Genomic DNA, 25814 nt, shown 5'->3' with positions numbered 1-25814 from the left:
GCCCCTTGTCCTGTCCTTGGACATCACTGAGCAGAGCCTGGCTCTGTCCTCCCGATACTGCCCTTCACATCTTTACAAATGCGAACCAGGTCCCCCTGCAGTCTCCTCCAAGCCCTAACCCACCTCCCTTTCCTTAGAAGGAAGATGTTCCACTCACAAGGTATTTAATAGTTTATTCAGTGGTGTACACAGAAGAGCTGAACCTTTTTGAGACAGCAACAAAGGGATGGTATAGAGCAGCTCTGATGAGAACTTTGGCACAAGTAAAGCTGTTTGACCAGGGAGTGCTAGAAATGTATGGAGGTTGTTACATATGGTTTGGTCCTATAGATAAAAAGCAAGAGCCCAGTCTTGCTTTCCCCTGAGATATCTGCCTTTAATGTTACAGTCAACTGAGCTTCATTTCCTCAGTCTGCCAGAAGTGTGATGTACTGAATACTCATGGCCAGTCAGAATAGTTGCAGCTGTTCCTCCCAAGGAGAATCCAGCCCACAGCAGAAATCTTTGCCTTAGTTGCTGTGTCACTACCAGTCTCTTGCTTCTCCCAGATGGTGCCAGAAGTGTTCAAGTGTATCTTCCTTAAAGCACTTGGTCTGTGTTGAGTGTTCTTATAGTACTGACATTTCATGTGTGCACGTGTGAGAGGAGGAATGCCCCCATGGGTTGTAACTTCGAGGTCTTTGCTATCATACATACAAGCTGAGGTAGCAGCAGATACAGACATTAGGTAATTTGAAAGCAGCAGCTTGCAGCCAGTCCTTCCCTGAAGGAAAAAGTACAGTTGTGTCAATGGCCAAGAGCTATGCTGGAAGGACTTTTTTCCTTGTCCAATAGAATCTGGTTAAGTCCAGTGGTGGAACAGGCATCCCTGTGGGGGCTGACGTCTGCATAATGCAGTGGAGACCTCTTGCAGTGAAACTTAACAGAGCCCTGCAAGGAAGAGAGGGGGAGAGGTCAGCTGAAGCTTTTGTCAGGTTTGGATCGAATTTTGCTATTCGCAGAATGACAGAACGCCAGGTTGGAAGGAACCCCGAGGATCACCTGCGCCAACCTAGGTGATAGTGGAGCTGAAATGAGCTGGCCCAGGACCCTGTCAAGGTGAGGCTTCAAACTGCCTAGTGCAGGGGACTCCACTGCAGCCTCTGGGAGATGATTCCCATGTCTGGCTATGCCCCTGGGGAAACATTTTCTTCTGGAGTCTGATCAGAATTTCCCCAGCAGTAACTTGTCCCCATCACCCCTTGCCTTCTCCGTGACACTCCTTATACAAAGGGAGTCTCCATCCTCCTGGTAGCCACCCTTTCTGTACTGGTCTATGGCAGTAAGGTCTCCCCTGAATCTCAAAAGTGAACAACCCCAGCCCTCTCAGTCTTTCCCCACATGGCAGGTCCTGCAGTCCTCTGATCACTCTCCTGGCCCTGTGTAAGTGTTACTTACTCTGAATAGCAAAATGCATTTGCTATTATTTATTAGCACATTTATACACATATATGAGCAAGTAGTGAATATGAGTAATAAAGGAAGACCTCCAAAGGAGTCCCAGTAGAAGTGGGTTTAAGAAGTGATTATTACAAAGAGTACCAATACTGTAATTTGATCTGAAATTAGCTTAAACTGAAGATTTGAGTTTTCAGTCAGTACTGAACTTGGTGCTGCTTCTTCCTGCTGGTATCAGCTGTGAACCAGGCACAGGCTCATTCCTGCACACATTAATTTCATGCAGTCTCCAAAATTTATCAACAAAAAACAGGCACAAGGTGTAAGCTGAGCATAATTTCTAAGAGAAGCCACTGTGGTTTGCGGCTTGTTCATAGTAAACGGTGTCTAAGACTGTTCTGCATGTGTGTAGAAGATGTACTTGAGGGTTGCTCCCTGCTGAATTAGGCTGTGCAGAGAAGTCAAAACACAATTACTGGGATATTAGTATGCCCCATGGCTTTTTCCCAAGTGGGTGCTTTTGCTTTGTGTGTCCACCTATGGTGTGCAGCTTAAATCCCCTAAGCAGAAAAAAAATATCAGAGCCCACATTGAAGTCCTCTGTTCTCTGTTTCTGAAGCAGAGCTTTGATCAGTTTGTTCCTGTAACAGAGATTAACCAGCATTTTCATGCTTAGCTCAAAGCCTCAGCTCAGCCCTGTGTGTAGCTTTATGCCAGTCATCCTTGCACATCTAAGCCAGCAGAAGAGGGGAAGCTGTAGCTTGAGAGCAGAGCTCAGATTCTGGGACTCACAGCAGCTTAGCTCGCTGTGGACTCAGGTGTGTGAGGTTTCTTACCTGTGGGAGAGCTCTAATGGATGTAATGCCACAGCCCAAGGAGCCACTTTCCTCCTTGTAGCTGTCACTCTCCTGAAGCACTTGGAGACACGCCAGCAGGGACAGGTCTCTCCGAAGTCCCATTACAGTGAGAGGTGCTGCAGCCAGGACAAGGCCAAGAGGCCAGAACTGAATTACTGCCTGCAGAGGCCACTTTGTTTCCAAGAAGTGAGGTGGTCTGGCTGAGATCAGTGGAGCTGCGGGGTCTGAGAATGTCCTTTCTTCACCCTCATCCAGTTCTGCTGCTGCTAATGCAGCCATTTTTGCCTGAAGAAGATATGCAGAACAAGATTCTCAAACATCTGGAACAAAAAATGTGTAGGAGTCTAAAAAAGAGAGGCTCTTAAAGGACAGGACACCCCTTGGGACATTTCCCACTTGATGAAGGTAAGAATGAGTTTATTCTGCAGTGTCTGTGCTGCAGAAGCAGCTGCGCAAGACTAGCATCCATCCTCTTCCAGCTTGAGAAGAGTTTTGTGGGGAATTGGCAGTATTGGGTTTGTACAGTTACTTGCCAGAGGCAGATTCTTTCTCAAACAGTAAGAAGCCTCAGCCACTCAATTTCAGGCCTTTTCTCTCCCAAGGTACTCACTTTCCATCTCCTCCAGCCATGCTTGATCAGGTCAGCAGCGCTGCGCATCCGCTGGAAGCGACTCCTGGCTAACCAGGAACGGACAGCTGAAGATTTAATGAAAAGAAGCCAGAGTACAGAGATCATCAGAAGCTCTTGGACACAATGCAGGAGAAATGGTGCTAGACTTTCTCCACCTTCAATTAACAGAACCACTCCTGTCATTTTAAACATCCAGTGTGCCTGGAAATGGTACCAGTTATGTTCAGCCACACTCTTACCAGCTCACCTGCTTGGATGACAGTGGCAGACTGGCTCTCCTTTGTTAGTTTCTTCTGTTTGAATCTTCTCCAGCAGCACTGAATGCAGAAGGCTTTCTTATTTAACACTACTGCTCTTCTAGTTTCAAGTTGTTCCAGCTGCAGTGGGGACAGGAGCCTGCCATTAGTATGTGGGGATGGAGTTATGTTCACAGCTCTTCCCTCTTCTGCAGTATCTTGGGGTTTGGCAGGAAACCACGTGCACATTTCAGCGTCCTAAGACCGCTGGATTAGGTTTTAGAAGTGAGAGGACTTCATTAGTGCTGATGAGATAGATGAAAAATGAGAATGCAAGTATCTGAGGGGAAAAGTGCACACTCCCAAAGGCACAGTAGCAGATGGCTTAAAGAAGGTTCCACTGAAGGGAGCTCTCTTATGGCTGCATACTGTGCCTAAGTGCCTTCATCTCCTTTGAGTCTTACACAAAGCAGCTGCTTAGGCCAGCCAGAGCAGCCAGGTCTGTCAGGTGAAGTTGAGGAAAGCTGTAATCCGTACTGGATGGGGAGGACACGCAACAGCTCCAGACATGAGTGCAGGTCCTCCTCTGATAGCAACAAGGACACCACTGAGAAAAGGGCTTCTGATAGTTAGGTTTTGATGGATATTTGATTTAGTTTAGTAATGTGAAGGAAAACGGCCAGTTCTGGTCACACTGGCATTGGCAGGTGTATCATCTAAGCCATGGTGATAATCTATGCCAGAGTCCACACCAGAACTGCTAGCCAAGGCAGTAGCTCTCTTACCACAGAATTGGCCATAAATACTTTGGTTTTGCCACAATACACCAAAGTGGTCTCTGCTCTGTTCCCAGTTTGCTCAGGGGTGGTCTGTCCAGGAACCACATTCTGAAGGATCTCAAGAACAACAGAAGGTGATGCTTTGTCATCATGCACCTCTGCAGCCTCGCCTGCAAATGAAGCATTGAAGAGCGGGTATCACAAAACCTGGATGCCAGGACCAAGTCACTGTCCTTACACTGAGACTTCTTGGCCATTTAGGTGGGACAGACCTACAGCAAGAGGGAAGGAGGTGACGGCTGAGACATCACTAGATCTAGCTGTGTTGAAGAGGAGGTTTTACCATGTGCTGGCAACTTAGAAAACCAGCATGGTGTGTTTGAACTGAGAGGTAGTTTGGGTGCTGTCTTCTCACCTCTCTAACAAATCTTGTTCTGGGTAACCTAGACAATGAAACAGACCTGGAGGGGCTCAGCTGTTCTTGTGCTGTTTAAAGCATCCTACATGGAAACATTAGTAAGCAATGGCATTGCAATTAAGGATAGATTTGAGCAGCTGAGTCCTAAGAAATTCTAAGGAAACACCCCAAACTTAAAGCTGTTGGAAACAAAGAACAAAAAGAAAGAAATTGAAATTGTAGCCTTAATATACAGAAAGATGCAGGAACAGAAGAACAAATTCTACACACTTCTACAGTTTTCACAGGGCATCAGAAGCAGCTACAGGGACATGTACTAAGCAGAAGTTTATTGCAGCAATAAGAGGTCACTAAAACCATTTCTGGGACATAGTGCACTTTTTTTTTTTTACATGACAAAGAGCTTAGCCTGATTGATCTATCTGGAAATAGAGGTAGACTTATTTCAGTCCTGTCCTTGAAAGAGATTGGGTTGTTCAAGGCAATGCTGCATGGGTTTCTGCATGCCCAGTGCCAGAACTTGATGGTCTTTGTCTCTTTCCATCCTGGATGCTGTTTGCTTTTCTGCTATAAATAGTTCTAAGGAGATGAGAGCATTTTAAGGTACTGAAACAAACATAAGCAGTTCTTGCTTACAGGAAGACATCTGGTAACTATGATGGTGTTCATGGAGCTGGGCTGATAAGGGAACCAAAAGCTTATTTCCCTGTTGTTTAGGAAATGGTTTTGCTTTGTTTGTAGCTTATTACCTGCTGAAGATAAAAAGGACCTGCGAGACCTTTCAGCTAATGGGTTTGTAACTGAGGGAGAAAGATACCGTGTGTAAGCCATTTCTAGCCTGCATTGTGTTACTTCATTCCATTTCCATGTAGTGGATGGACTGCCAGCCACTTTCCTTATCTGACACAGGCTGGCATGTACTTGTCACACTTCCCACATCTACTGGTTTCTGAACAGACCCACTGGCTGGCTGTTGGATTGCTCTGACTTTTCAGTATGAAATGTAACCACCTGAAGAGCTCCTTTTTTGGAGGGGGTTCACACCAAAGATGTTACCTTGTAGCTTGGATTGTGGTTTTGAGATTCCATCATCACTCTTGCTTAGAGAAAAAGACTCACAGACAGAAGTTTGCAAAAGGTAGGAGAAGCAGCAGAATCCAGGGAAGCTAGGGAAGGTCAGTGTGTTCAGCAAGAAAACAAGGTGGGGGGAAAAGAAAAGGAGAAGGAATATAAGCAAAAATTTAAGTAGTTTTAAGTCTACTTAAGAACCAGCTCTAAATCACATTGTGTCAGGGGAAACCTGGAACACCACTATGACTGTAGCTGTTCTACCCAGAGGAGTCCAGAAAAACTGTAAGATAAACCCCTGCACTTTCAAAGAGAGCCTGCTGTAAGCATTAGGCAAATTAGAACCTCACATTGTGATTCATTAGGGAAGTGTTTTGAGAACGGCCCTAGTGCCGGCACAGTGATTGTAGCTGATCTAGGTGGCATCAGATTGGTCAGTGATAATTTTATTGATAGCAGAGGGATTATCTAAAGACACTTGCCTGTCTCCTCAGCAGCAGGAGAGCTGCTTTTATCACACACCCTCTTTTTGTTGGATCCACAGGATTTTCTCAGTATTGCATAGCGCTCCGTGAAACTTTGGAAAGGGATCCTGGCAGACAAAGGTGCAGTTAATTGTAGGCAGGTATCATTTACTATATGGTAAATAATACATCCTTTCAGGGGACAAATTGCAGAAGGGCTTCACAGATCCAGTGCACTGAGTGCAAACAGACTGGTGACCATGCTGGTATCAGGATGCAAGGACATACAGCCTTCCTGCAGAAATTCAGACTGCCCATTGCCCAGTAACAGACAGGGACTTCTGCCTGCAACAAGGACTGGGCAGGAACTGGGCTGCTTTGCAGTAATGCTGAGCTTCACCCATCAGTGCTGCACTGTTAAAACCATGACTACCTCATGTCTTCTTCCATCCATCTTCTAAAGATGCTCAAGAAAGCCCAGCAAAATGACTGGCTGGGAGGAGATGCTTGACTTCCAGATGACTACACTTAAATGGATGTCATTTAAAACTGATTTTTAATTGCAGAAAATTAGAACTTTTAGTGCATGTGGATGTGCCTGCTGACTGCAGGGTGGGGGTGGACTAGACCTGTAGAGGTCCCTTCCAACCTGGTACATTCTATGGTAGTTCACATCAATACATCTCCAGCTTCTCAGACCAGGGCTGTGTTATAAACACATCTGGACTCTTAGTATTTGGTGTATGCCAATTGCTCTAAAGCTGCTTGCTGGGCTGTCACTGTACATTTGGACTTGCTAAATGTGCAGAGTTTTGTTATCCAAGCCACAGAACAACAGTCCAGGTTTGTGACAGGCGTTTTTTACTTCAGAACATGTAAGAGAGGTGCTCAGGTAAGCTTAAAAGCAGACAGCAAGCAGAATTCTTGAAGGAACTTCAAAAGAATCAGTAGTTTTTTGGTCTGAAACTGACTCCAAAATACTTGGATTTCTGGCTTATAAGCCCTTCTGAATAAGCAATGTGCCACTAATTGCTATAGAAATGGATTATGGAAGACCTTGCTCAAGGAGTTCAGACTTACCTAACAGGGAAGCCTGCTGCACTGATGCTGATGGCTTCAACTATTCCACATGCCTGAAGCTGGCTGAGAACCTGAGGCATAAATTGAGATGGTTTTAGGTTACACTGGCTTTGTGGAAGCTGCTTAGCTCTGCAAAAGGTGTGCTTGACCCAAACCATGCCAACTCGGTTCAGCAACCACACGTGAACTGGGGTGGTGCTAGCAGATGGGGAATGGATGGAGAAGTGAAGAAGGAGATTGTGCAGACACCGAGCTACTGCTTTGAGAAACAGCCAGAGCAGGGTCAGGGCAGTGATAGCACAGTGGGACAGTCCTTGTGAGCCCTCTGAGTGGTTAAAATTAACTCCAGCTGCTTGTTTTCACATCAGATGAGGTTCTCTAGTTATAGCCTTAACATCTGCTGCTCTGCTCCCAAAGGCATGCTCATCAGCTGAAGTCACCCTGTCCTAGAAGAGACTCAACTCCAGGAGCAAGCAAAAGTTTTTTTGTGGGTATTCACCATGAAGATATCTATGTGGCCAGGACTGCTGAGCAGTCAGATCACCTTTATCTGTTTTGAGGGCTGGGACGGTAGCACCCCAAATAACCCAGGAGCCCTCTAGTAGGGCAACTTCTGACACAGCCACAAGCAAGTTGCGTCTGAAAGAGCTGCTGTGCTCTCCAGCTCCGTGCCAGACAAACATCAGTGACTCTGAAAGGACATTTTTCTGGGACACTCCAGAGGAGAAAAAGCTACTTCAGATTGTGCATAAGACACCCAACCCAAAGCCCCACACAACATCTGCAGGAAGCTCCTCACTGACTTGGTGAGGGAAGGGTTTTGAAATGTTACCTCTTCCCTTTTGAAAGTCATTGCCTTGCAGTCAGTGTTGGGCTTGATGCAACGGATGTAATGTGGTGTGGTGCTGTTCAGAATCTGCATGAGATGTTCAAGTGAACCCTGCAGAAAACAAACACAGGTTTTATTAGAGAATTCCTCCACAGGTAGGTTAGCTCCTCAATGGTCTTAATGAAGCTCTTTTGTGCACAGATGGCTTCACAGACTCAGTATTCACAGAGCTCTTCTCTAAGGACAGCTTGAGAAACAAAGCCACTCTGTGGATGCTGCTGTAAAATTGCTGGTGACAAATTCATAAAGCAGCTCCACCAGCTGAAGCTGGCCCCTCCAGAGCAACAGGTAGGAAGAAGACTTACAAAGGCAGATGCTCAACTGTTAAAGGTAAAATAATAGTCAGTAACCCCCCAGAGAATCTCAGGAGTCTGAAGCCTTTTCTGCTTTGCAGCTGTTTCAGTTTAATAACATTTGTTGATCTTGGTCCAACTATGCTGATTTCCCATCTAGTTATGAAGAGAGCAGTTGAAAGCAGAAATCTGAATAGGATGTACCTTGAACTTTGACACCACTGTAACAACAGCTGCTCTGTTCTGAGGTTTGAGGTTATTTTGGTTCTGTTCTGTCACAGGAAATAACTTTTGAAGCAAAGGGTCCTTAGAATTCTGCAAAACGTGAACCAGCTCTGGTGGAATGTGGTCCTGCAAACTCAAATGTGACTTGTTAGTATTTGGACTTGGGCAGAAATCTGCCACCATTCAAAATTATATTAGAAAGTTCCTTTTAATTAAGATAAGGTATTTTATTGCATCACCAAATACTACTTAATCCTCAGCAATAAAATTCTGCTAACAAAGCATTTTCTTGTGCCAGTGATGGCTCACTGAAAATCAGCAAGGTTACTCAGTTTTACGTGGCCTGAAGGATTGATTTGGAGCAAGGTATGAATACCCAGTAAATATCTCTGAATGAGGAAGACCTCATTGCTCTCTACAGCCTCCTGAAAGGAGATTGGAGTGAGGTGGAGGTTGGTCTCTTCTCCCTAGTCTCAGGTGATAGAAGGAGAGGAAATGGTCTGAAATTGTGCCAGGGAGGTGGTGGAGTCCCCATCCCTGAAGGTGCTCAAAAAACCTGTAGACATGGTACTGTGGGACATGGTTTAGTGGTCATGGTGGTGTTGGGTTGATGGTTGGACTTGATGCTATTGGAGGTCTCCTCCAACCAAAACAATTCTATGATACATGTTAGTGATGCTTTGATTTAAATTGCCTTTGGTCTGTAAGATTTTTGGGGTTTCTGTAAACAGCTCTTTCTGAGAGCACCTACCTTGTTTTTTTCCACCATTGCTGCCAGCTGATAGCAGACTTTGCCAGCATAATGTGAAATAATGAAGTTAGGCTTCTTACTAAATTTGTTTCGACTCAAGCATTGATTCTCAGACAAGGCCTTCTCCATCCGAGTTTGAAACAGGTCAGTGTTGGAGGATCTGTTTAGACGACACTCCTGAACAACAAACAAGACCAAATGACAGCATCTCTTGTCATACGAAACTGTCTTTAAAATCTACAGCACTTTAAAATCTTAGTCAAATTGTGCTTCTGGAGTAGCTTTAAGCCTGAACAACTTGGGGGGAGTCAAAAGGAAAAAAAAAAAATAAAAAATTGAGGCTTTGTATTGGAATGAGAACATCCAGGATCAGGAGAGAAAGGATGACTCAGAAAAGGAAGAAGCAGTGTCATCATTGTTCTGAGAAATAAGCTCTGCAGAAATGCTACAGCTGCTAAGTTTTCTCCTCCTCATTCAGCATCCATATTTTCTTTGGCAGCAAGGGACAGAAGGCAGGCAACTAGGCCAAAAGCTTTTGGGATTTAGATCCACACTTACCTCATTCAGCAAAGAAAAAATGCTGAGAGGATTGCCCTCAATCAGATCAAGGCAGGGCTGGTTGTCCTGGTAGTTTATGAAAGACCACTGTAGGCCTTCAGCTGCATATTCTTCCTGAAGCACGAGAGAAATAGGTTATTCTGCAGCAGAGGGCACCACAGTTCAACTAACTTTGCAGTTTGGTGCAGTTACTGATTAACAAGTTAATCCCAGGCTCAACCTGCTCAGCCAAAGCTCGGCTCATGTTCAGTGGCAATCTTGAGGCAGGGAAAAAAACCCACAACAAACAATCAGGGATGTTCTACCAGGTAGCTTTTGAGAATGTAGCAGCAGATCTTGCTGGAACAATTTGTTTAAGATTTATCAGAGAGAGCTGCAAGGCTGCTTTACAGAATAAACAGACTCCAGTCACTCCAGGCCTTTCCTGGCTGCACTGGGTTTAGTCATGAAGGGTAAGGAACACAGAGAGCTCTTATCCTTAAAATTTGGACATAGCCCTAAACCACCCATTGTGTGCCTGACTTTACTAACTGACCTCCATTTAAAGTAAAACCTGATCCAAAAGGAAGTGGAGAAAGACACTGGTTGTAATCATTTGGGCACTTATGCTAAAGAACAGAACCAACTGTCAGAAGTGTTTAACAAGCACAAGCTCTGGCCAGTTATTTTAAGTCTCCTGCCAACAGCTTGCTCAGCACAGCTGTGAATGGTCTGTGAGAAGTTTGGGACACTGCCAGATCAAAGGAGGTAGGAGGGCAGCCAGTAATTGGGAGGGGCTCTATAAACAGAGGTCATGAATCAGTTTCAAGGAAAGTAATTGTGTGCCTGAACTTGGTTTCCATCTTCACTGACCATTAACCCCTGGCACACTGATGAGGTCAGGCAGGAAAAAAAGAAATGGCACAAGAGATAATTATTTCCTGAATAAATGGACACAACTATGCCATGAGTCAGAAAGTACCAGAGTACTGTGCTAATGCACCTGTAATGAGGAATACAGGTGCAGCAGCTTCCAAGAGAATCTCAGTGTAGGCTAAGCTTACCTCAACAATTTAGTTTTGAGAGCCCAGCAATTTGAGGAAATGCCAGCAGTTTACTAGGCCACAGAGCCACTGGAACTGTGTAAAAGGAAAGAGATTTCCAGTACCCTATCAGAGAAAACTATCTCATCCCACCAAGTGCCCCTCACTCTCTTTAAAAAAGCAACTGTTACTCACAATCCCGCTAATCTCTGTGGCATTGTTTACTCATCTGAAAGTTGCAACCTCATCAGAGGCACAGAAATGCAACTAAAGAGACCAAAGCAGTTTTAAAATGAACTATTTAACATTTGGTATATTGTGCTATTACCTGTTGTGCCTTCAGGTAGTGTGCTACAAAGTGCTGCTGCAGTTTCTCGTTGGCATAGTTGATACAAAGCTGTTCCAAGTTGTTTTCAGGGAAGGCTTCAAAACCATAAACATCCAGCAAACCTAGGAAGAATAAGGAAAGACAGCACACTTTGGTCTAAGAGAAGCTTGAAGGACTTCTTGTAACATTACTTCTGAGTAACCTCAGTGTTACTGAGCTAAAGCAGGGATGAATAACCATACCTATGAAGCTCTCCCACACTGATGGATCTGCATAGATGCTTTCGTTTATGACCAAAACGAGCCATTCAAACAATCTGCAATGACACCTGGATTAGTTGGGAAGTGCTTGCTTACAACAATCACAGCAGTGTTCTTTTACTGCTGTTTTTAGCAGGATCACATAGAAGAAACCAAAAGTTACAGCATGCTGCCAGGTGACATGAAACAGCAGTTCTCTGAAGATCTTTTAGACATTGCAGCCATGTCAGTATCTACAACTGAATCAAGGGTGTGGAAAATGGGGAGGATGATCCTGCTGTTGGGTCCACACAGCCAGCCAGGCAAATTAAATCCCTCTGGCCTCTCTATTCCCCCCAAATTCTATGGATTAGCACAGCAGCCTGGCCTCCAGCCCCTTACTTTCCGTAGATCACTTTGGCAAGGCAGTCCCTCCTAGTCTCACATTCAGCTTTGGAGCATGGCTTCTTGAAGACTTGTTGCTGTTTTCCAGCAGTTATTGTTCTAATTCTTAATGATCCCAGGAGTTCCTCAACAGGTATCTTCAGCAGATCTCCAGCAGTCTTCACAAAATCTTGTTCAGGAGGAAAAAAAACATTGCAAGATTATCTGGAGTTGAAACGAATGCAACCCCTTCAAAGTTAGAGCTGATCTAGAGATGATGCAGAGAAATGACACTTCCATGACCTCACCAGATTAAATGTGGATTTTGCATCTTTTGTTTTACCCAGACTTGGGAGAAAGCTCTGCAAGACCAGACTCTTAACTGGGATGTACAGTACCCCTGGAATTGCAGGCACTCTATTTCAAATGAAGAAATACCCTAAAAGCCTGAAATTTGCCACACTGCGGTAGGTACTGTGAAGAGTACTCTCTAGGTATGTCTTGTTTACTTTTTCACCTGCTTCAGCAGAGACCTCTAAATCCAGACAGACAAATCAAACAGTCATGACTAGGAAAACAACCAAACCAAACCAAAAACCCCAGGGAATTGGGAGATAGTGAGGAAATGGAGAGGAAGTAATATTTGCTAGCAAAGCAGTTAAGCTCTTGCTAACCTGAGCTATATACAAAACTATGCGAGTATTAAGCAGTGTGAATCCAGAGCATGTGAATTAACAGAGGGAAACCTCCCTATTGAGGGCTGTGATGCAGTTCTGAAGGAAAACTAAATCCACAAGCCGCCTCAAGACATGAAGAGCAACCTGTGTTCTGTGCTGCAATTTAACAGATTTGCTGCTACAAAGTTTTAGTCTTTATCATGAAAACATCAAAGCTTCAATTTTAAAAGCCCTGCTCTCCACTCTGGGTCAGATTTCTGGACGTCTGGTGATGTCTTGTTAAGATTACAGTCAAGAGTAAGAGTCCTGCCAATAATCCTTCTGAAATGACTGTCTAACACTGCAGTTGCCTTGACCTGTAACAGAAGGATATTATCTCTGAGCAGTGGAGCATTAGAATGGGTTGGAGTGGAAGAGACCTCAAAGATCATCTAGTTCCAAATTCAGAGGAAGAATTTGAGTGACCAGCCAGCACCTGTGCATGATATTGGAGTGGTCATCAATTCTGGTCCTAACAACCGGGGGGCCACCAGGCCCCCCGGCCTTTGTTGTCACCACCACCATCACCCAGTGTGCACCATGGGCACTCACCAGTGATGAGAGGAGGATCCTACAGCCCAGATGGGCTCAGCTTAGGGCTTCTGCCTTTCCTGGTGGGAATAAAAAGGGGAGTGGGTGGGGGCAGCCAAGTGGCCACACCTGGGGTGGGAGGAGACCACAATAGAGCCCAGGTGGGACTAGATGATCTTTGCGGTCCCTTCCAACCCTGACTGATTCTATGATTCTGTGATTCTATCTGCACCTTGCAGGTAGAAAAACAGGATGGCAGCAGTCCCTAAATTCCACAAATGTCTGTGGTCTGGACAGCGGTTAGATGAGCAGGAAAAAAATTGAACCCAGTCATTGGAAGTATGGATTTTGCTTTGGAATATGATGCATGAGGTCCATCACTAATTAGTGCCTGTGGGATGTACAGAGTTTCACTCAAAGGAAGGTATCTGTAACAATAAAGTAGTTGATTTGATGCAGGGGGGAGGAGGGAGATGCTGGTGTTGGCTTTTGGGTGGAAGAAAGGTGTTGACTTGATTGTGAATGCACAGATCCTATATAATTTAATAATAATAATAATAATAATAATAATAAACCAGGTTGGAAGAGACCTTCAAGATCATTGCATCCAACCCCTCAACCAGTCCACCACCACCAAGCACCCCATCAAGTCTCCTCCTGAACACCTCCAATGATGGCGACCCCACCACCTCCCCGGGCAGCCCATCCCAGTGGGCAATCACTCTCTCTGTGTAGAATTTCTTCCGAACAGCCAACCTAAACCTCCCCTGGCACAGCCTGAGACTGTGTCCTCTTGTTCTGGTACAGGCCGCCTGGGAGAAGAGACCAACATCCGCCTGTCTACAACTTCCCTTCAGGTAGTTGTAGAGAGCGATAAGGTCACCCCTGAGTCTCCTCCTTTCCAGGCTAAGCAACCTCAGCTCCCTCAGTCTCTCCTCACAGGGCTGTGTTCCAAACCCCTCACCAACTTTGTTGCCCTTTTCTGGACTCGTTCCAGCAGCTCAACATCTTTCCTAACCTGAGGGGCCCAGAACTGGACACAGGACTTGAGGTGCGGCCTAACCAGTGCAGTTTTGTTCTTTGTTGGTTCAGTCCTTTGAAGCAGTGAAGTACTAGACACAAACATGCTTAAATCTGAGTTTGCCCATGACCCTGGTAGCCTCCTATCAAGCAGAAGAGCACAGAAATCCTTTACACTAGACACCTGCATGCTTGCTGCCTCACCTTTGGCTTTGTCTTCTAGTTCACAAGGCTGAGATTCATCCACTGGATTAGAGAATTGAACATTCCCAAGATGGAGCAGGCCTGACAATACCTGAAACATGATCAAGCATTGAGTTTCCTAAAACAGAGCTCCCCTGCAAGGTAGTGTCCTCTTAGCCTTCCCTTAAGCACATGAACAGGACAAGTCAAAACATTTCTGCACAAAGCAAAGCAAGTGGATTCCAAGCCTCTGTGTGAATTCCTAACAGGGCAGTTTCTGAAGGAAAACCAAAGTTCTAAGGTGCAGGCTTTCAGTTAGGAACTATTATTTGGTTACACAACCTAATGCGTAGCTGCAGGCCCTCCAGTCAGAAGTCCCAAACAACCCACGCTCTGCACATGGATACAGATTTACTTCTGCAGAAAGCCCACACTGAAAAGACATTCCAAACATCATTAGCAGCCTCCTGGTGGCTGTGCTTTGTGCCTGACCTTGAAAATATTGTTCTGCATGGAGCGGTCAATGCCCAAGTGAAACATTGCATCTCTGGTCACCTCGAAGCAGTCCTCTGAAAAGCCAAACAAGTGTTGTTGAACAGAAAGCCATGCACACAAACACAAGCAGCAGAATTCTGCAACACAACCAATTTAGCTGGAACTGCCAAGAGAGCTCAAGGAAGACAGATGTTCTCTTGGTACATCCCAGAGTACAAGCTGGAGAACCAAGACACTGCTTTAGCACTGACTCTGGGGCTCTGACATTAGGCAGCAGGTTGCAGAAGCACATCCAAAGACAAGACAGTTTCTAAACACAGCCAGAGATGCAAATTCACTACGCCAGAAAACGCTGGTTTAAGCCAGAGGCAAACTCTTACTGGTGCAAACTGAAACTTAAAGAGAAACACATTAATGCAGGTGCCTTTGCAGAATGTCTGCTGTTGGCTGACCACGCTGCATCATGGGATTTCATATTTTTGCTAGCCTTCCTTTAAAGTGACAGCCATTATTAATGGACAGCTTGTGAAACTAATCTTTACCATCTAAGTTTCTTTCAGAATTTGGCAGCCAGCGGTACTCAGCCCCTTCTGGAAGGTTCCATTCCAGCCTCTCCTCTGCAGTCGCACCTTTTGTGATCTGGAGACAGAGAACAAGATAACGACTAAGGTAACTATGTGATCTGCTTTAGGTGGCCTTGCTCTGGCAAGGAGTGGCCCTCGATGATCTTCAGAGGTCATTTCCAATCCCTATTGTTCTGTGACTGGACTCTGGCTTTGGTACTCACAGCACACAGACAACAAATAGCACACTGGGAGCATAATTTAATTTGGAAGCATGGCAGATAGCAAAATTCTTTGATATTAAAAGCTGCAACTGTGCTAAATCTGATGATTTTTATCCCCACTGTTCATCAGAAATATCTAGTAAAATTAACTGAAGGCAAACCTGATAAAAAATGTGAAAATTTCTTTCACTGGGGGCCTGATAGGCAACTCTGGTCTTCTCCAACAGGAAAGTCTGAACGGAAGCGCTGGTCAGATGGTGGAATCTAAAGGGGAAAAGATGCAAAGATTTCAACACAGCTTCCTCAGACTCTGACAGGTGTTGTGTTGTTACGATAGAGGAGGATGAAGACAAGAGGTGAGGTCTGTGGACAGAAACTCTTACCTGTCCAGCTGCAGCTGGATGTATTTGCCGAAGCGGCTGCTGTTGCTGTTCCGCAGGGTGCAGGCATTCCCTGTGAAATTGCCAGTGACAAGACACAGAATAAGCAGCCTGGTTGCACCCTTCCATGTAGGACTCACAGATATTAAGTGATCTGTACAGAGCTCCAATACTTGAAGAGTTTGTCTTTTAAGGAGAGGGCTGAGAGCTAGCTTAGACTTGTGTCTTACAAAGAAAATTCTCTCAGTGGCCACTATTTCTTTTTGTTGTTCAAAAAGCCTCATTTACCAAATGCTTCCATGACAGGGTTAGAATCCAACACTCTCTTCTCTATCCTTTCCACAGTTTCGTTGCCTTTTGGGGAGACAGCTGAAGCAGCCACAGAAGCATAAAATTTCATAAGGCAGCGAGATGTCCAGGTCTGCAAGAGAGAAGATTCTGCTTTTACCACGTTATTATTTATGTCAGTCAGTGAAACAGTCCTAGCTTCTGAAAACACAGCATGCAGCTGGTGATGATGTTAAAGAGAGGAACTGTCTCAGGTTTGTAGCTCTTCTCCAGTGGAAACTTTTTTGTGCATGTGCTTATGTGCAACAGACAGACATTAAAATGCTGTTGGAGTCAGAGTGCTTTGCTGAATGGAGGCTTTAGCTATCTGGAAGGCCAGCTAGAATTTAGAGCTAGTATCTTAAGATGAATTGAACATAAATGGACTTTTAAGTCATTAACAGTCAGCAAATAATTTGATTTTCAGGCTTAAAAATGTCCTCAATATCTTCCTGAACAGATATGCACCATTACACAAGAGCCTAGATTAGGATCTGAACTCTTCACTTCCCCTATCTATGCCTCTCCAAAGGGTCTGCCGAGACCCTCACGAGCTGAGACAAGAACTCAGGTATAAGTCCTGTTAAACAACTCAAATCCAGCCCTCCCAGAAACGGCAGGTGTCACCCAAAGAGCAGCTAGATCTAGCAGAGTCTATTTAGCTGCAGGACCTGCTGCTTTACACCTACTTCAAGAGAGCTGTGCTAGAGCAGCCTGGCTATGTGCCCTCTTGGAACTTTTCATTTCTTTATCTCTGCTTCTTCACTGCAATACTACGTACCACAAATCACTGGCTAATCTCAAAACTTCAGAACCAGAATAAAAATGTCCTTACCTTACCAGCACCGCTTTCTCCACTCACAATTATAGACTGGTTCACAGGGTCTATCTGGCCTTGGACATTTCTGTAGGTTTCCTCAGCCACTGCAAAGATGTGAGGTTTTAAATCCTGGCAGTAAAAGAGAATATTCATATTTAAGTATGCAGTAATTACACAGTTCAACAGCAATGGACAGCAAAGGTCTTCTCACATTTTTCTGAAAGCAGTACTGGTTTTAACAGAACTCATCTCCCAGTAGAAGTTAGTTTTATCCTTTAGGATTATTTTGTTCATATAGCTTTTGAAATTGGGGCTGTGTGGAGGGACAGTTATTTCAACTTCAAAGGATTACCTGAGACTTAAGTGCAAGGTGGTACTCTCTCATAAGCTCAGGGGAGTAGAGGCAGGAGACAGGCTGAAATGGGTTTAAAGCCACCAGGCTACAGCCAGCATTTGTATAAAACAAGTTCATTCTGTATCTTGCTTGAAGACATTTCAGAACTGAAAGACACACCTTCTGTTAGCACCTTTTGAACAGTGTAGTATTTCCTGTTCCTCTTTCTAACAATCTTCAGATACTTTACCTATTGGGTTTGACAGAGAATAAGGTGATCAAGAGAGTGATAGAGGTCTAAGATACATATCTTTTAAGAGTTGCTTGTAAGGGATCTGCTAAATATTCTGTTCAAGAAATCCCATGCTTTCGTGAGGTTTCACATAGCCCTAGAAAGCAAATCTGCTCACTTGCAGAACAAGCAAAGGCAAAACTTCCCCATCTGCACTAGGGACAGGCCTTGGCTTCTCTTAACAGGACCATCTTTAAAAGTGAAGTGAGGAACCAAGTTCATGGATATATTTTCAATCTAAGTTAGAGCTTTGGTTTCTGACACATTCATTTAACACCAAACCACAGCCAGAAGATCAGCAGGAGCCCTGCACTAAATATCAATCACACCCTGGCTACCTGAACCACAAATACAGGGGTTGTGAGCTCCGCCTGCAGAGCTTCCTAAGGGATCAGTATGGCTAAATCTACAGTAATAGTGTTTAATAAAGAAAAAGTAACCAAGCCAAACGTGACTTTAAGGCTTTGAATAGGCTTTAAAAAGCTTGGAATCTTTAACTACTGTGTTTATGACAGCATTAATGCAATGAGATCAGGAACTATCACACATTAGTAGCCACTATGGAAAGAGACTCCTCAGGAGATGCTCTCCTGGCTGGCTGTTCACCTGTTGCAGTTGTCACAGGATTGACTTTAGTGAGGTCATCAATAAGATGCAGTTTCTCGTCATCACTGAGGAATGCTCCAGCTTCTTCAAATGACTCACTGAGCTCATTCTTGGTGACACAGTCTTCTTTTTGGCCATTTTCCTGGAGAGGATGTCAAAGCACCAGTCAAAGGCTGGGTACAGCTCTTCCACAGCTTCCAGTTCAGTCACAGCAGGAGTCATAACTTAGTCTAGTCAAGCTACTGTTCCTCCCTGATGCCCTCCCCTTGCAACAATGGTTCCCATGGGGTGCTCTGTTTTTAGAAAGGTATTACCTAGCACATGAGAGATGGCAGGCTGACAGCACTGTCTGCATGTAAATTGAATTAATCACTTTTAATTCTGGCTGTAAGGAGAGGCCCTCAGAAAGACTCTGTCTGCAGACTCACACTACCTGGTGCTTGCAATTTTGCAGGTTGTTCAGCACAGACACACATCCATGATGCTCTTAACTGGCATATTTCTCAACCTATGAATGCCATCAACACTGCCTTGGGCAGAGGGAAGCAGGAAGGACCTGCTGCAGAAGCTAATGTAGAGCTGAAAGCTCCTGTGGTCCAACACAAATACAGTTTTACTAGCAGAAACTTTCTTTTTTAGAGCAGGGGTCGAGGGTCCCAAGCGTGAAGTTTGCAGAGTGTGTGTGTTGCACCCAAGGAGAAAGAAATGGTGGTGTTTAAGAGCTAGCCTGCATTAGGTGAAGATTTGTCCCCTCTGAAACAAAGCATTTAAATCTTAGCCTCTGGGCTCCAATGTCTTTGACAATATTAGTTGGAAGGGCACATTTGTGTGATGGAAAACTTAGCCAGAAGAGAGATTTCAGGTCCTGTTTGTCATTTCTTGTGGGGAAGAAGAGAGAGAGGCTAGAAGGGAAAAATAAAACAGGAGAAGATGGCAGTCCTGACTTCTACATTCTAGATATGGATGTGGTACTTTAGGACATGGTCTAATGGTGGTCTTAGGCTGAAAGTTAGACTTGATGATCTTGGAGGTCTCTTCTAACAGAAACAATTCTGTTCTATGAGTCTATGATATTCCTCTTCTGGCCCCCTTCTTGACAGAAAGTTTTCCAAAGTAACCCCACTCATTTGTATTCAGCAGCACAAACCTGCAATTCTTCACAAGTTAACCAAGTCAATGAACAGCATCACCTTGTTTATGCGGCAAAAGTGCTGAATTTAGTTAAGAGCATTCCTACCACACGAGCTAAGCTCATTAATAAAGGGGGAAATAAACTGCAAAACCCCATGAACACGTCCCCCAGAAAAGCTAGATGTTAGGAAAAAGTTCTATACAGAGAGAGTGATTGCACATTGGAATGGGCTGCCTGGGGAGGTGGTGGAGTCGCCATCACTGGAGGTTTTCAGGAGAAGACTTGATGGGGTGCTTGGTGCCGTGGGTTAGTTGTTTGGGTGGTGTTGGATTGGTTGATGGGTTGGACGCGATGATCTTGAAGGTCTCTTCCAACCTGGTTTATTCTATGTATTCTATGTATTCTATATGTCACAAAGAGTTTTGAGATTAAGAAGCTACAATAATGTACTCATTTAGGAGCATCATTACCTTTTGCAAACAGTATCAGCAGTTCATTTCCAGTAATACAAAATTTTACACAGCAAGAGGGGGAAAAAAAGCTTAGCAATGCAGTTAGACATTGCCATCGAAGTACTTTCTGTTACTCTCCCCTAAAGGAACATTCAGGAGCTTGCTGCAAACAGACCATTAGGAAATACTCTGTGGACAAGATGAGTTCTGCCAATTGCCTGTGCCTCCTGTGTCCCCCCACTGTGTTCACTGGCACCAGCTGATACTGCAACACCTCAGAAAGGGCTTATTTTTGCTCCCGCCTGTGCAATATCACTTCATTTGAGATGGTGATCCCTTAGCCAAAAAAAACCCACCATATCTGCAAATATCTACACTGCATGGCTTGTGTGCCCATGAATTCCACTGGAAAAGTATCCGTGAGGATGTGATTGCTCCCTGCACTAACACCTGCCCTGTTAGAGCCACTGGCATAACCAAAACCACTGGCTGGTGTTAGTAACACAGCTCAAAACCACACAGTTAATAGGTCCAGCCAGTTCATGAAGACAGGGTGAATACACATTAGTAGTTACCTAATCTGGACTGCATGGAAACAAGCCAAGCATTCTTTCCTGGCAGTAAAAGGTAAATAGCAGACAGGATTACTGGTTTTCTTTTTACCTGCTTTGGCATCTTGTCCAGCCCTATGGACAGGAACTCTGGAGAGGGCCTTTAGTCCAGGGCACCTCATTCAAATCAGACTGAAGAACACTTAAATAAAAACAAACATTTTAAGAGGCATTTAGAACAAGCTACCTCCAGACACACCATTTTCCAGAGGGTTCCACAAGCAGAGGCCAAAGGCTTTAGAGAGAAGTACTGATCCCAGTGGGGCCCAAGTAACACTGGAGCTAGAATGCCCACCTGTGCTATGAGAGTTGTTTGCCCCTGCAAATAAAGCTGATGTGGAGGGCATAATACATCTGTCCTAACTGCAGGAATAAAAAGCTTTGTCTCTTTTGACTTAACACAGCGACATTTCTTGGCAAGACATTGCAACTTTGTTTTTATTAAATTCCTCTTGTTAGGACAAATAGGAAAGATCTGTAGGTCTGCCAGTGTGGGAGAAGCTGGTGCCTTTGGAAGGGAGTGACTCAGAGAAGCCTTGTATCGCAGCAGAAACAAGCTATGCCTGCTTGCTGCCCTGTTACCTCTAAAAAGCAGTGGAGCCAACACAAGATGAGTCAAACTCACCCTCTGAATGGCTGTGATAAAGACAAAGATTACAGTCACACAGCTAGGAAGAATTCTCTCCTGCTCTCCTCTTTCTTCTTCTCTCCATCTTCTTGTCCTTCTCCTCTTTTGCTCTCCTTCTTTCACTTCTCCTCTTCCCTATTCCCTTCTTACTTGGCACCAACCCACCATTTAGAGACTTCAATCCATGAGCTAAAGGGCACAGAGCGCAGAGCACATCATTCACCATCAAAACCCTCTCTGCCTTTGCAGGATTTCTCATCTGCTTGACACTCTTACTCTTTCCACTGCCTGCAGCTGCAGAACTCTTTGTGCCAGTTAAACCAGTCCCTTGAAGGACACGAGCTACTGCAACTCCCCAGGCTCCGCCAGGGCATTCGTCCTGTCCCCAAGGTCGCTCCAACCCAGCCCGTTCCCTCCCCAGCTGCTGCAAGCCCACGACTCCTCTGGCCAGCGCCCAGGGCCTCCCCCGGGGAGCGCGGGCATTAAGGCGGGCGATCGCGATTGCGGGCAGGGCTGGGCAGCAGCGTACTTACCGCGGGCAGCGCGGGCCGAGGCAGCGGGCAGCGCGGCGGGGCCGCCGGAGAAGGCGGAGCCGGGGCGGGGGCTGCGGGCGGTGGCAACGGCCGTGGTGAATCGGTGGCTGCGGAACATCAGGCTGGTTCCTCCTGGCGAAAGTGCGGCCGGGGAGCGCGGCCGGCGTTTACCTGAGGCCGGAGGAAAAGCTGCCGGGAGCGCTGCCGGGCCGCCGGGGCTGGGGGGATATACAGCGGCGTCTACGGGGCTCCTTCTCTCGCCGCACAGCGTTGAAACGCGGGCGTCCCCCAGCCGTTTCTCGCCGCCGCCGCACTGCGGGCCTCCGCCAGAGGGGTGCCGGTGTCCCGGACCCGGTGAGCTCTGCTCCGGGGAGGGGCTGCGCTGCTGCCTGCATCGCGGGTTAAACGAACGAGCCGGCAGTTCTGACTACCTACTGCTTTGTTATGCTGAACGTGTGTTGTCCTGGGACGGGTGCCGTAAGGCAGGGGCCCCGGCTGAGCCAGCCTCAGTACGGTTAGTGGATGGTTGGACTCAATCATCTTAAAGTTGCCTTTTCTAACCAAAACGATTCTGTGAGATGTGAGATGCTGGAACTCTGCCAGGCCCCTGCATGGTTTCCTGGGCCATAGTTGATCAGAGATTGCAGCACTGAAGCTGTTCTGTGCTCTTTAAACTGAAGAGTAACTGAAAAGTGGAAGACTTCTGACATGATGCATTTTTTTCTGTGGATGGGCATATAAGATTGGTTTTGAAGACGTTCTAAGAGCCCTTTTTACAAAACTATCTCAAGTTCACATTTGTGTTCAGAGGAAGCAAGAAGAATGTCACAAAAACACCTGAAAGAAGCCTTTATCAGCAACTTAAACGGAACTAGTTTGCTGGAGATCTCAGCAGGCCTGGCTTTGGCTCCGCTCTGCCTGCTCTGCAGAGGGCTTCTCTTAATTTTGTACTACCTGCACTACGGGAAACATCTACATTCCAGGAAATACAGCCTGCTGCTTGACTTCCTTGTGCTGGTATCCCCTCTCCTGTTTTGCTGTACAGTCCTGTCTCAAATCATCTTTTTCATGCCAGCTATCATTGCAACCTTCTGTGCTGGAATATTTTGTGTAGTGTACAGCCAGAGGAAGCATGAGATCCAGGTGCCTTTTTGGCACATTGTGAAAGACTTCCAGAAGACACCCTTGGATCCAGAATACATTCCAGCAATAACCGTGTTCCGTGTTTATGTCAATGTGCTGACATCCATCAGCATCTTAGCAGTGGATTTCCCACAGTATCCAAGGAGATATGCCAAAGCCGAAACCTATGGAACTGGAGTTATGGATCTGGGCGTTGGAGCTTTTATTTTTGGTAACGCTCTTGTTTGTCCTGAAGTTAGAAACAAGTCTAATGCAAGACAACCAAGATTTTCCAGTCTGGCCAAGCAGTCCTTCTCTACTTGGCCGCTGATTTTTCTTGGCATTGGACGGCTGCTTAGTGTTAAATCTCTAGAGTATCATGAGCATACTTCAGAGTATGGAGTGCACTGGAATTTTTTCTTTACCTTGGCATTTGTGAGGCTTGCAGCATCTCTACTTTTAGCCATATTTCCAAAAACTAAGTCTTGGATCATTGCTATAAATCTTGCTGTATTTTACCAGCTTATTCTTAACACTACTTCTCTGAAGATGTTTATCCTGCATGGGAGCAATGGCAGAGACACCAGGGTTGGCTTTGTGAATGCCAACAGGGAAGGGCTGCTCTCCCTTTTTGGCTATCTAGCCATCTACATGGCAAGCATCCAAGTGGGACTCTGTCTGCTGAAGTGCAGACCCTCAGTCAGAGGCTGGACTGAAGCAGTGTGTTTCTCACTGCTGATTATCTGCCTGCTCTTTGTGTTTCTCTGGGTCTCTCAAGCATATGCAGACCCCGTGTCCCGCCGGATGGCTAACCTGTCCTACTGCATCTGGGTGGTTGCTCACTGCCTGACTTTATTTCTCTGTTTTGTAGTGACTGACCTCACCCTGGTGTTCACAAAGCTGGTCGTGAAGGGGGCCAGCGTGCCCTGCTGCTGGGACATTGGAAACCCCACCACCACCAGTAGAAGGCATGAACTGGAAGCTGTGCCTGGGTGGAGGGAAGGCAAGCTGTCACACACTTGCCTGATTAGTGCTATTAATAAAAATCAATTACTGTTTTTCTTGCTAGCAAATGTTATGACTGGTGCCATCAATATCCTGATAGATACAGTCCACTGCAAGGCTGCATTTACGTTATGCATACTGCACTTCTATATGTTTTTAATCTGTTTAATTATGCATGTATTGCACACCAAAAATATAGTAGTAAAGTTTTGGTGAGGCCATTCTTTCCAGCTGAAGTTTGCTTGATGCAATTGATTGTATTTTAATAGGGAAAAATATTATTTTCCCTGTATGTACTGCAATAACTTATAATTTGGTAGAGCTTTTTATGATGTAGTGCTTTTTTTGATGTTTTACCAAATTATATAGTTAGTGCTGCTGCCTGTTGTTGTCACACATTTTGCTGAAAAGTTAAGTTTTTGAGCTTGTTTCTGAATCCTCCTGCTGCTGCTCCTGAGAAGAGTAACAGTATGTTCAGATCTGGTGAAGACCGCCCATACCCAGCTGCTGGGAAAATTAGATAACAACACAGAGCAGAAGCCAGATGAAAAGTAAGAAAATGAGTAATTAGAGAGAGACATAGCTGTGCAAGATTTAGCTAGGTAAGTCCCTTGCATGTATTGTGTAAGTGGATACTTCAAAATGTTTTGGCCTCAGTCTTGCAAAGATTTATGCTTGTGCTTGCCTTTGATGGACGTAATTTGATGTGGGATGTTAATCATACACTGAAATCTAAATTAGCCTTTGATTTAAAGCTAAGTCTTACTTTCTTCCTTGCTGATGAATATAAATGAAGAACCTGACATAAAGCATGATGCTGTGGTTAAAATTCAACTGGATTCATAAAAACAGTTGTTGGAATGTGTGGTGCAGATAATAAAAGCAGCACAGCCTTTATGAGAAAATAAGAGAGATGCAGAACTAATTCACCCCCAGCCTGCACACCAACATGTTGTGACAGCTCGTCTTTAGGAAGGCTGTAAAATACGGTCTTCAGCTCCACTTTGAAAGTACTTGAGGCCCACCTACTTGTCTATACAGTCACTTAAAACAGCAGCTCGTTTGGTGCTGTGTTTTGACAGCTGAGATGCCTTCAAGTGGGAACGTTCTGTATTAATTTGTATTTGCACAGTGTGCAAAAGGAAAGGAGTGTGATGCAGCAGGGCAGGGTACCGGTGGGACACTGCTAGCTTTCTCTGTCACCGTCTTCCTCCAGGGCAGAAAACTCTGTGTTCACTTTCCAGCTGTGACAGCTCTTTCTGACCTCATCAGGTTGTTGAGAAGAGAAATATATTTAAGGATTGTGAAGAATTCAATAATGGGAGTTATAAATACTTAAGAAGCAGAATACAAATGGTAGTTGATGATAGATGTATAATGTCTATGAAGCTGCAGCAGGGCACAGGGGCAATATTTATTTCTCCTTGTCTATCAAATGTAATGAATTATAAAGCCTCTGGAGATTAAGCCTCTAAATCAGATTCCTTCAGGCAGACATACTGTGGAATAGTCTTAAATTTATGAGGTTCTCTTAGCCACTGGCCAACAGAAAGGTTAAGTCTGAGGATTGCAGGCTGTGGCCAGGCCGATTTCATGCTTGTTTGCTTCCAAGTTAGAGCCATATTGGCTTCAGAACTAAAGAAAACCCTTCAGAATTGAAGAGAAACTGTATTATCCTTGGGACAAATGTAATTAATTGGCAACAACATCTTATAAAGAGTTGTCATAGCAGAGTTTGTTGTTCACTGGTGTGTGTTGATTGAAAACATTTCCTAGCCTTGCCCAGGGAACAAGGGCTCCCACCACGAACTGAACAGCACTGCTCCTTTATGCAAAATTCCTCACGGATATTAATTTTTTAAATACCCGAAGCACAAGACCTGCACTGAGCTCTGCCTGCACATACAAGGCTACCAACGTGATTCAGAACGAAGGCATTAATTGGGTGTGACGGAGCAGAGCTGTGTCTGGACAAGCAGAAAACTATCTAGATGCCAACTCTGTGTTGTGATGCAAAAATTCCGTGGGAGTTCTGCTGTGTCTATGCAGAGCCCTGTTATCCGCACAGGCAGTGGGCTGGCAGGTTCTGGTTCCAGGGCTGGAGCTGTGGTTTGCAACAAGGGAGCCAGCAAACGGAGGGGACCGTGGTGTACGAGAAGCCAGCAAACACGGGGCTGTGAC

The 25814-nt window shown here is 45.2% G+C and overlaps 2 protein-coding genes across 4 annotated transcripts; one reads left to right on the top strand and one right to left on the bottom strand.

The window, feature by feature from the left end:
• Nucleotides 1-342: 342 nt before the first annotated feature.
• MYO19 (myosin XIX) lies at nucleotides 343-21607 on the bottom strand. Of its 3 annotated transcripts, XM_054166320.1 has the most exons (25): nucleotides 21507-21607; nucleotides 20398-20487; nucleotides 18151-18292; nucleotides 17271-17419; nucleotides 16934-17047; nucleotides 16060-16192; nucleotides 15775-15844; nucleotides 15553-15655; nucleotides 15147-15243; nucleotides 14602-14678; nucleotides 14131-14221; nucleotides 11678-11849; nucleotides 11279-11352; nucleotides 11037-11158; nucleotides 9687-9800; nucleotides 9129-9305; nucleotides 8357-8503; nucleotides 7803-7910; nucleotides 6971-7041; nucleotides 5909-6018; nucleotides 3947-4110; nucleotides 3173-3302; nucleotides 2905-2990; nucleotides 2274-2579; nucleotides 343-930 (listed from the first exon to the last, which is right to left on the bottom strand). In XM_054166320.1, exons 2-25 carry the CDS (start codon nucleotides 20407-20409, stop codon nucleotides 787-789), a joined length of 2913 nt encoding a protein of 970 aa, XP_054022295.1. In that variant the 5' UTR covers nucleotides 20410-20487; nucleotides 21507-21607; the 3' UTR covers nucleotides 343-786. The 3 variants fall into 3 exon arrangements, 2 of the variants coding, with proteins under 2 accessions (XP_054022295.1, XP_054022296.1); XM_054166321.1 differs by lacking the exons at nucleotides 343-930; nucleotides 2274-2579; nucleotides 2905-2990; nucleotides 3173-3302 and adding an exon at nucleotides 5415-5524 and having other exon boundaries at nucleotides 4025-4110; XR_008462512.1 differs by lacking the exons at nucleotides 343-930; nucleotides 2274-2579; nucleotides 2905-2990; ... (4 more) ...; nucleotides 7803-7910; nucleotides 8357-8503 and having other exon boundaries at nucleotides 9200-9305; nucleotides 9687-9796.
• Nucleotides 21608-21893: 286 nt separating this feature from the next.
• Nucleotides 21894-24777, top strand: PIGW (phosphatidylinositol glycan anchor biosynthesis class W). The gene has a single exon (XM_009908879.2). The coding sequence runs from the start codon at nucleotides 22329-22331 to the stop codon at nucleotides 23847-23849; it is 1521 nt and encodes a 506-aa protein (XP_009907181.1). The 5' UTR covers nucleotides 21894-22328; the 3' UTR covers nucleotides 23850-24777.
• The last annotated feature ends 1037 nt before the right edge of the window (nucleotides 24778-25814 follow it).

The sequence above is a fragment of the Dryobates pubescens genome, chromosome 13 (assembly GCF_014839835.1).
Source record: "Dryobates pubescens isolate bDryPub1 chromosome 13, bDryPub1.pri, whole genome shotgun sequence".
NCBI lineage: Eukaryota > Metazoa > Chordata > Aves > Piciformes > Picidae > Dryobates > Dryobates pubescens.
Note: the sequence above shows the minus strand (reverse complement) of the source record. Positions and strands in the feature narration are given on the sequence as shown.